The sequence below is a fragment of the Olea europaea genome, unplaced genomic scaffold (assembly GCF_002742605.1).
Source record: "Olea europaea var. sylvestris unplaced genomic scaffold, O_europaea_v1 scaffold374, whole genome shotgun sequence".
NCBI lineage: Eukaryota > Viridiplantae > Streptophyta > Magnoliopsida > Lamiales > Oleaceae > Olea > Olea europaea.
The window spans coordinates 1-11,036 of NW_019256747.1; the positions used below are offsets into that span (position 1 = coordinate 1).

General features: G+C 35.1%; 2 protein-coding genes across 2 annotated transcripts; both read right to left on the minus strand.

Annotated features, from left to right (window-relative positions):
• Window positions 1-1,454: 1,454 nt before the first annotated feature.
• Window positions 1,455-6,803, minus strand: LOC111386822 (leucine-rich repeat receptor-like protein kinase TDR). Its single transcript, XM_023011298.1, has 3 exons — window positions 5,046-6,803; window positions 3,891-4,983; window positions 1,455-1,983 (listed from the first exon to the last, which is right to left on the minus strand). The coding sequence occupies exons 1-3, from the start codon at window positions 6,537-6,539 to the stop codon at window positions 1,676-1,678; spliced, it is 2,895 nt and encodes a 964-aa protein (XP_022867066.1). The 5' UTR covers window positions 6,540-6,803; the 3' UTR covers window positions 1,455-1,675.
• A 2,208-nt stretch (window positions 6,804-9,011) lies between these two features.
• LOC111386827 (uncharacterized mitochondrial protein AtMg00810-like) lies at window positions 9,012-10,660 on the minus strand. The gene is made up of 3 exons (XM_023011305.1): window positions 10,558-10,660; window positions 9,841-10,156; window positions 9,012-9,702 (listed from the first exon to the last, which is right to left on the minus strand). Exons 1-3 carry the CDS (start codon window positions 10,658-10,660, stop codon window positions 9,012-9,014), a joined length of 1,110 nt encoding a protein of 369 aa, XP_022867073.1.
• Window positions 10,661-11,036: the final 376 nt, after the last annotated feature.

Below are 11,036 nucleotides of genomic sequence, written 5' to 3' on the forward strand. Positions count from 1 at the left end.
ATTCTTTCCATTCTTTAAAAATTCGAATATTTTTATTTTGTTGAAATAAAATTCTGTTTGGATTATTTTCCCAAAATAAAAAAAAAAAAATCGTCCGAACATTTTTAGTTTGTGCCTATTCCATTCGAAAAAAAAAACTATCATACATTAGCTCGACCAACGATGTTGGTATATTGTAGTACTGACTTTGAAAGAAACGTTATATCTTATTTTTAGGAGAAAAAAGTCCAATGATTCTGTTGACAACACTGTAGGGTGCGTAATCTATTTTAAGAAGATTTGTTACGGTATACCTTGTTTCATCTTCATGTGATTGTATGAGACATTAATTTGACAACAATAAACATGTCTCTCTTGTTACATGTCTCAATCATTATTTAGCTTCCCCTCTTATGTATTTTTTTTTTTTAATGCTTGAAAATTTATCTTATGGGAAGAGTGAAAAGTTCACTACTAAAATTAGAGAGAGTACTCAGCTTTCAAGTCTTCCCAACTTACCTTATGTTTGGCACATAATGTTTATAATACTAAAACCATTTTTATTTACATATTTTGAGAGATCCATAAATACCATCCATTTATCCTCAATTTATTTCTATCTATTTTATAATCTAAACCTTGAATAAACACTTCCCAAACAAAACTTACAAGGGATAACTCATAACCAACATATGTTAATTTTTTCATTCATCCTATCTCTTCTCCACTCTCCTTAACCCACCTTCGTTGATTATCCCTAGCAAATTTCCTAACTATTTCCTCGTCCAATTCCAAGCCAAAATTCAAATTCTCAAATTTTATTCGCATTCCATATAAGATCCTTTCCCCTCCATTCTTGTCAATGGAAGTAGGCCATTTTCTTCATTACTATGAATATCACACATAAATACGGTTCTCGACGCGTAATTGCCCGATCTTCTTGATCCTCAATTATTATTTGTGTCATGGCCAAATCATGGCATTGAAGCTAATGGTTCCTTCAGCAAATGTTCCCAAGAATACTAGATATCACGACAAGACGGTATACATGATTTTTATACCTAGTCACAATGTTCGAGTGGTTATAGAGACTGTACATGTTGTTATATTACCAAAAAGAAATGTCTTGGTCAAGGAAAGTAAGTAGAAATACATAAGTGATAAATTCTATTTTTTAGGGGAAGTATAGGGTAGGAGATACATTGCCAATTATCTTTAACAAACCAGGATAAGTTGAAATGGTGCATCTACCTGGTCAACCATATAGAAGTGTGAGAAGGTAAGGAACGTTTAAATCACAAATAAAAAGAAACTAGACTTATGTTAAGAACCAATTAAGAAAGAGGCAAAGTACATAGCATCAATGAAATATGTTATCAGAAATTGCGGAAAACTCAAAAATGATAAATCCTTTCTTGTTTCCTACATAATTTTTTTTACTAACAAAATACATTATAAAAAAGTAACTCCAAACATGCTCTGAGAATCAAAATTCTTCATCATATCAGGGAAAATACAGTACTAAACACTCAAACTGTCAAACATAGAAACAAGAATTTTTCATCTATCTTACAGCAAACTATATCAACCAACCATCAAACACAAAAACCAACTATCTACAATGACAAGCTGGACTACATACATCTGTTTATGATTTATAATATGCAGTTAATTAGTCTAAAAGATGCCTTGTGTTCTAAGAGCCATTGCCATTTGTTTGAGGCTTCAACCCTGATAGCATCTTCAGTGCATCTTCCATTGATGGTCTACTCGTAGTACATAGCAAAGCAACATCAAGAACCCTCTTTATCTCTTCTTTGAATGAGTTGGAGGAATCAATGTCATTCTCATTAGTAATTTCCCTAATGAGAATCTCTTTTGGAGTGTTGTGTATGCTCGATGCAGCATTCACCAATCTACCGTTAGTTAAGACCTCGAGAATGATTTCCCCGAAGTTGTATATATCCATGTAGAGCTCCTCCTTCTTGGATGTACCAAATTTACCTGTCCAAATAATTAAAAGACAAAGAAAAAGAGGTAAAAAAAAACTTCATAACAGTCGGGAGGGTGGGATAGGGGGAATGTGTAAGTCGACGGAAAATTTTGGGCTGAGGTTTATAAACAAGTGTGCCGAAGAAATGCTGAGATCATAAGGATGGAAATGGCACTTCTACGTAGTGATTTTTTGGAGTAATATCATAGGAACAACAACAGGGAGTGCATGTTTAATATGCGTTATTATACCATACTAGACTATAAAATGAACAAAACGTTAGTTTCTTTTTCTTTCTTAATACTATTTGAGCACTATCTATTCAAACTTATGGCATGAGTTTATACGGAGTACATGTACATACATGCTACCGTAACATTCTCTTTACTACAGGCTTTACCGTTTAACAAATTCTTGGAAGTTATGATTTATCTTGCTCATACGAATAAACGACGCACCTATGCAAGCTATTATCTTTACAACTACCTGATAGAGATTAATGTATATGTATAATTTTCAGTAGTGACAGCAAAATTTACTGTTCAAGAAAAGAGAATAACGTGCCTATTAACAGGAAAGGAATATATAACCAAGGGGGGTGTTCTCAATCTAAAGTTTGATGGATTTTAAAACTCCATATGAATTGAAGTATTCTTAATTCAGATTTAAATATAATTCATTAAAATATAGGTGTCCCCAATCTAAATTTTTAAAAATACTTATAAATTTAGGTGTCCTCAACATAGATTTTAATAGGTAGTTTTGAAATTTAGATGTCCTCATAACTGGTTGATTTTAAAAGATTTCATTAAGTAAATAGATTTTGAAGGATTTCAAGGTAAAAATATAAGTACAAAGAATCAGTAACAATTTTAACCCAAACCTAAAAATTTCACAACATTTCTCACCTCTCTCCATATTTGCTGCCCTCTCCCCCCCCCCATCTTGAAAATTTTTTTTTTCTTCTTTCTATCTCACATTTCTCTACTGTGAAAAGATCGTGTATGGGAACTTTTCAATTGATGATAATTTATGAAATATTACTATTTTTTGTTGAATATTGAGTGTGATTTTTTATTGAACTTATTTTTTCTTATTGAAGCTATATATTGTTTACTATTTCATAGATGTGCTGGAAATTATCATAGTAATTTACGATTTCTAAGTATGCATACTGGAACAACTTCATCTTTCAAGTTTTGTACCCTATTCATTTTTCTTGGGAAGAGCTATGTGTTTTCTATATATACCTGCAAATCCTAGCCAAGACATGTAAGGATGGTATCCCACAATTTTTTCTTTTGTCTGCATGGTCAATAAGAATTTTGGGGTTATGAAATTAATTGCCTTGTGGTCATGTACGTGTACATCTGTGTGTTTGTATCTCACAAGGTTGTGGCCTTTTGAACTAATTCATATTGATTACGACTTTGATTATTTAACACTACATATTTTTGTCTTCTCCCACTCTCACATTTTGTTGAATATTGGGTGTATTTTTTATTGAAGCTCTGTTATAATATTCAATGTTTAACAAACAATTGAACAAGGATTCGATCATTTTCTGTGATTTATTAACATGTATATGTGTAAGAATGAATCGTTAAAGAAGAAGTAAAAATTTGTTGCTTATGTTAAGCATATTTATAAATTTTACCCACAATCTATAAAATCCATTGAAATCTATAAAATCTATGAAAATATTTTAAAATCTACAAAATAGAAATCCATTCAAATCTTATGAAATCTATTAAATTCTATCAAATTTCACACAATTCATGAGAATTTATAAATATTAAAAAATCTATTAAATTCTGTAATGGGGACACCCCCGCAAGTGAAATGAAAAGGTGGAAAAAGGGAACTTTATGCATTTTTATGATTCTGATCAATGTTGAATAATGTGTTGAACATGTACCTGTCTCCTTTGTGATTTTTGCTGGCAATGGACAAGTCAACTGAACTATTGATTTAAGTCCATATTCAACCAAACGAGGTTCCATATTTTCATCGAACATTATATTACTCGCCTTCAGATTTCCATGTGGTATTGCTGGATAACAATCATGGTGAAGGAAGCAGAGTCCCCTTGCAATTCCAATCACCATCTTATATTTTGTTGGCCAATCTCTCTTCATTCTGGTCTTTTCCGACAAATTTCCGTTAGGCAAGTAGTCATACAACAGATAAGCTAGGCGGCTGTTGTAGCAAATCCCGAGCAATCTTGTCAAATTACTGTGCCTTGCATTTCCCATCCTGTGCAAAAATTGTAACACAATTTCCATTCTTTTCGGTTCCCATTCAATCTTCTTCACGGAAACAGTTATTCCTGTGGGTAAAACTACTTTGCAAATTGAATCTGGCATTGCGGGTACTTCTTCAAGGACTTCCACAGAATTAAAACTCCTCAACACATCTTTTGCATTGAACTGAGGAAGTCCTCTAAAAGCAACCATCTTCCACTGGCCTTTACTTCCTCTTTTGAAGTATAATATCCCAAAAACCGCGGTTGTGATGAATAGGACTATGGCTGCACAGATGATCAGAATCCAGGCTAACTTTTGAGTTCTTCTACTTCCCACATCTAGTCCATTTGGAATAACATTTTCATGATGGCAAGGCCTCAGAGGAGCCCCACAGAGTTTCAGATTACCAAAAAATGCACTTCTATCCATCAATCTAAAAGTCCTCTGTGGAGGAATTAAACCCCAGATGTCATTGTAGGACACATTCAGAAGTTTTAAGGTTGAAGAATTTCCGAATTCTGCTGGGATTGGACCACTGAAACTATTTCGAGACATGTCTATAATCCCAATAGCAGGAAGTTTAGCCATCTCTAAAGGAATAGGACCTGCTAAGTTATTGTTAGCCAAATCTATGCTCACAAGTTCCTTACAATTGGAAATACTTTCGGGGACGATTCCTGAAAACTTGTTTGTACTCAATTCAATAACAGATAAGGATTTACAATGCTGAAATGGAGGGATATTGCCCGATATGCTACAAGAAACCACAGAGAAGTTCTCAAACAATGCTGAAATGGAGGGATATTGCCCGATATGCTACAAGAAACCACAGAGAAGTTCTCAAGAAGAGGCAGAGACCATGTTTTTAATGGTATTATGCCTCCAAGCGCAGGATTATTAGACATGTTAAAATACTGAAGCCCTGAAGCTTGATCAATATCAGTGGGAATTCCTCCAGTGAATCTATTTCTAGACAGGTCCAGATAAGATAAATCAGGAAGATTACTAAATTTCAAAGATATGTCACCTGAGAATGAATTATCTTCCAGTCGAACACGAACAAGAGAGGAACAATTGGAAAGAGATGGATACAGCCCTTCAGTAAAATTGTTTGAAAACAAGATCAATTTCATTAGCTCCCCTCCTGAACATATATCAGTGGGTATGCTACCAACAAACTTGTTGGTCGAAACATCCACATATTTGACCTTTGAGTATCTTCCCAAGTCTTGCGGGAGTGAACCTGAAAAGTTATTGTTCCATAGAAGCAGAGTATCAAGTTGTGGAAGCTTAGCAATTCCTTCAGGGACAAAGCCATCCAAATTATTGTACATTAGGCTTAGAAGCCTAAGATTCTTCAACTCTGAAAAACTATCCGGAATTTGTCCGAAAAGTAGGTTGTCCGAAAGATCCATGCTTTTAAGCGGCAAGATGTTGCTGAATTCCCATGGAATCAATCCAGTGAGCTGATTACTGAAGAGGAAAAGTGATTCCAGTTTTGTAAGATTGCAGATTTGCTTTGGGATTGAACCATAAAGGTTGGCATCTGCAATGTCAAGATACTTGAGTTCGCTCATGTTCCCAAATTGCCATGGAATTCCTCCTTCATATCTATTATATCCAATCTCCATGTGGGACAATGTTTTCAGCTTCCCCAGGTCTGGAGGTATGTTACCACTAAGACTATTTCCTGCCAGATGAATGAATTCAAGGTTCTTGAATGAACCATATTCTGATGGGATTGGTCCACGGAAGTAACTCCCAGCAAAATTCAGCACTTTGAGGGACTGAATTTCAGAAATATCGGCCGGTAAAGGTCCTGAAAAGCTATTGCTGAATGCATCAAGAACAACCAAATTCTGGAATTTGGAAAACCCACTTGGAAAATGGCCTGAAAAATTGTTCCTGCTGATATCAAGGGATTTTAGATTGGTAAGGCTAGAAATTCCAGCAGGAAGTTTATCTGAAAGCGAATTGTGACTGAGGTTCAAATCAACCAAGTCAACAAAGAGATTGAACTGTTTTCCTGACAATGAACCTCTAAGATTCTTCTTAGACAGGTCTAAGCCGACAATTTTAGAAGAATCTTGACTGCATTTCACTCCAGTCCATGAACATGCAAGAATTTTCCCTGAAGAGTTCACTCCAGAAGGCACGATCCAGTCATTTAAACTGTTGGAATCATCAATAATCTCGGATTCGAAGCTCAAAAGTGCATCAGAAAGAGGATCAGAAGCCAAAACTGTCGCCATAAACATCGAAGAAACTGCAAAAATAGTTAAATAATACAAGGAACGGAGGATCCCCATTGGAAATTGCATCACAGGGGCAGAAGAAAGAGGGCTAATTTGGAGAGAGACCCCAGTGAAAGATAGTGTACATATGTATGCGTGTGTCTCTTTTTAATATGTTTATTTCTGGTGAATGATGCATGGGAAATAGAGAAAGTTTCAAGAAAAAGATGGAAAATTTGTAGTAATTAACAGTTGATACGGGAATATAATTGAGTTGCTTTATGAACGAGACGGGACCAGGGAAATGTTAATTTAGTATAATGCTGTTTGCCATTCTTATCCAAGAAGCATCTCCCTTTTTCCCCCCTTTAGACAGTGGAGGATAATTCATTAATGTGAAGCCGTGAATTTGAGCAGTCGCTTGAGAAGGAAATAGTAATGTCTGCCAGAATCAGTTGTCACAAGGATAATGAGGACAACAGTAAATGGTGTTAATGATCCTAGAGTTGATATTTTTTCCCCCTTTTCTTTTGTGAGTACCCATTTTTCCCTTGCGTAAAGAATCAAATGCATAGAAGGCCATTATTTATTTATTATTATTATTTTATTTTATTTTAATTATTTTTTTTGTGTGTAGCATGCTCCTAGTATCTACAGATTTGTAGGGATTTCAAGAAGTTGAAAATAATCGGTTGGATTGGTCCAATTAAGATAAATGAGTTAAATAAAGATGGGCTATCTAGCATTTAAAGCACCTTTACTGCACACTTATCCAAGAAATAAATTACAAGAAGTGAAAAATGATCAATTGAATTGATTCAATCAAGAAAGACATGGGATCTTGGGGCATTGTTTGAACTCAGTTAAGGCTCCGTTTGGTATTCATTTTTTTCAAAATGCATTTTTCTTTCTCTTCTTTTCAACCCCACATTTTTTATTAAAATAATATTATACGTAAATCAAAAAATTTTCCTTATTTTTCAACCACACATTTTTAATCAATTTACTATTCAAAAATACATTTTTTACATAAAAATGTCTCCCAAACACCCCATAAGTAAAGATTGACCATCTAGTGATTGATAAGAATTCTCGCTATACTTTTATCTATCAAATAAATAATGATATCAACTCTATAAAAAATGCAATTGTTATTCAACATGACTAACCGCTAAAGGTCTATTTGTTATTCAAGTATCAAAATTAGGGATAATTGCAGCAAAAGTCTCAAATCTTTCAAATAGTTACAAACTTTCCCCTAACCTTTCATCCATTGCAACCACCACTCCTGACCTTTTGAAATGTTGCGATTGAAGTCCCAATGGATGAATTCCATCCAAATATCTGTTTGTCGACCCAAAAATTAAGTTTGACCATTTTTTTAATAATTTTTAAAAGGGCATAACAGTAATCTAATATTTATAATATTATCTTTTAAAAACTAATAAATAAAATAACTATCTATCATCTTCTTCACCTACTCCAAAATCGAAATCAAACCCCCCAAAATTTTTCCAGAAATAAATGGACTTAAAACGGTGATTTACAAGAACGGGCATTCTCCAGCCATGGCTGCTATTGCTATTGGAGTTTTAGGTCACGAGAATCCAATAACTGGGGGTGGATTTCGACATCGGAGAAACAGCATAAAACTGCCCAACGACGATCGATGTGATAAGGGAATAAACGCACTAAAGGAAAACGAGAAAATGGTTAGAGATAGTGGCCAGTCCAAAATAGAAGACATTCATGTGGAAATTTATCAATTGAAATTACATAGAAACTTAAAGGTTGAATCCCAACCTTAAGGGTCCTCCACCGCCCCTGCTTTGGAGCATCGTGAGGGAGGTAAATCGCAGGTTATGCCTCCAAGGGTATAGGGTGGAAGGCTGCTTGTACACTTGCACTTACCCAAGAGCCAAATCCATATTTCAGGATTCGAACCCTTGACGCAGCAGCCTCAAGCAAAGTTGGATTTCTCACCCTCCCCTTTTACCATTTGGAGATGTGCCCTGGGGGCAAATTACATAGAAACTTGTCATTACAGGAGATCGAGAATAAAGAAAATCTGATGAAGAAGAAGAATTAATCAAGCTCAAACTTTTACAAATTACATTCGACTATTTATATACAAGCCAAGTAACCAACAAACTAACTATTCTAACTAATTAACTAACCCACTAACTAAATTAACTACTTAGCTGATTAAAGATGTTAATTGAAATAAACTGAATTAAGTTGCTGGTCTGTGTCTTCTTCTGAAGGCTTCTTTATTTCTTCTGATGGTTTAGCTGTATTGTAAGAGCCCCCCCCCCCCAACCAAGAGGGGCATGGATCTTCAGAATGTCTATCTTGGGTATATTGGTGTCAAACATGACAGAGCCAAATAGTTTAGTGAGAACATCCGCGAGCTGATGGTGGGAAGAAACATAGAAGATTTTGACTAAACCAGAATTTAGCTTTTCACAAACAAAGGTGGCAATCTATTTGAATATGTTTGGTCTTCTCATGATGGACACAATTTGAAGCAATTGAGAGAGTTGATTTACTGTCTGTGTATTAAAGTGCTAGTTGAGGATGAGAAATGCCCAAATCATAAAGAAAATAAAACAACCATTTTATTTCACAGGTGGTGGATGATAAGGCTCTATACTCAGCTTCAGCCGAAAAGCTACTTATAGTAGATTGCTTCTTGGATTTCCAGGAGACCAAGGAATCCCCAAGAAATATGGCAAAACCAATAACGCCGCGTCCAGTATCAAGATAGCTGACCCAATCACTGTTACTATAAGCTTTGAGGTGTAAATCATAGTTGGAAGCAAAGAACAACCCTTGACCTGGAGTAGCTTTAAGATATCCAAGAACTATTTGAGCAGTATTTAGATAAGATTGAGCTGGACTGGACATGAATTGACTGTGAACCTGGACAAAATATGCGAAATCAGCCCTTGTAATGGTGAGATATATTAATCTGCCAATGAGCCTTCTATAAATAGAAGGATCAGATAAGTGATCTGCGTCTTCTGACTTGAGCTTGAGATTAGACTCCATAGGAAAGGCCACTGGTTTGCAGCTGAAAAAACAAGAATCTTTGACGACATCTAGACCATATTTTCTTATGCAGAGACTGATTCCATTCCTCGAGCTAGCAACCTCCAAACCAAGAATGTAGTGCAACTCTCCTAGGTATTTATCTGCAAACTTATCATGCAGGAAATGCTTTATGAAATGAAATTCATGAAGATTATTACTTGCAAGAAGGATGTCATCAACATAAACCAAGAGTACAATAAAGGAATCAGTGGTGGATTTTATGAATAAAGATGAATCAGATTTAGATTAATGAAAACCATATGAAAGTAAACTGGAAGTTAATTTGGCAACCCACTAGCGAGAAGCTTGCTTAAGACCATATAAACTTTTATTGAGTTCGCAGACAAGAGAAGGATCTTGAGAGTAATAAACTTGTGATATATCCATGTAGACCTCTTCATGTAAATCCCCATGAAGGAGAGCATTGTTGACATCCAGTTGATGCAGATACCAGTTATTTACAACTACAACAGCTAAAAGAACCCAAATAGATGTCAACTTTGCAACATGGGAGAATATGTCAAAGAAACTCAACCCTTCTTGTTGCATATATCCTTTGGCAACCAGGCATGCCTTGTATCTTTCTACAGTATCATCTGGTTTAAACTTCACTTTATACACCCATTTGCAACCAATGGTATGTTTGTTCAGTGGCAGATGAGTAAGGGTCCATGTATTTTATTCAAGAGCCTAAGAGGGTGTTTGGGAGACATTTTTACGTAAAAATATATTTTTGAATAGTAAATTGATGGGAAATTTGTAGTTGAAATATAAGGAAAAGCTTTTGATTTATGTGTAATATTATTTTAATAAAGAATATGTGGTTGAAAAAAGAGAGAGAAAAATGCATTTTGAAAAAAATGGGTACCAAACGGGGCCTAAATCTCACAATTCATGACAACTTGCCAGTGAGAAAATTGGATGGCTTGACCATAATAATTAGGTTAAAAACATTAGAAATAGAAGCAAGCAAAGCTTTGTGTTTGGGGGGCAAGTCCATCAGTCGAGATACAGTAAGAAAGAGAAAAAGGTTTATCGGGAGTAAAGGATCTGGCCAGCAACATGGAAGATTGGATTGCATTAGAAGAGGGTAAATCACAATGGTAGTCATACATCTAGGAAGGTGGATGTTTAGTTCTATTAGACTTTTTGGGAAGAGGTAAGCTGTCAATTGATGGAGGAATAGGATAAGCATGGTCAGATACTGTATTGAGATTATCATGTGACTGAAATTTGCTAATGTCTTCTGATTGGTTTGGTTGTGTTATATGAGGATAAGTAAAATCAAAGGATGGTTCAAATATAGGAAATAGATAAAGACTTGTAGGGAAACGAGGTGAGCAATTTTAATAGGGAAAAGAGGTTTGGTGGAAGAGAACGTTCCTATTGACAAAAGTCTTGTGATTTTCCAAATCATAAACCTTGTAGCCCTTGTATCCAAGGAGGTAACCCAAAAATATACATTTAGATGCTCGAGGAGAAAATTTAGGT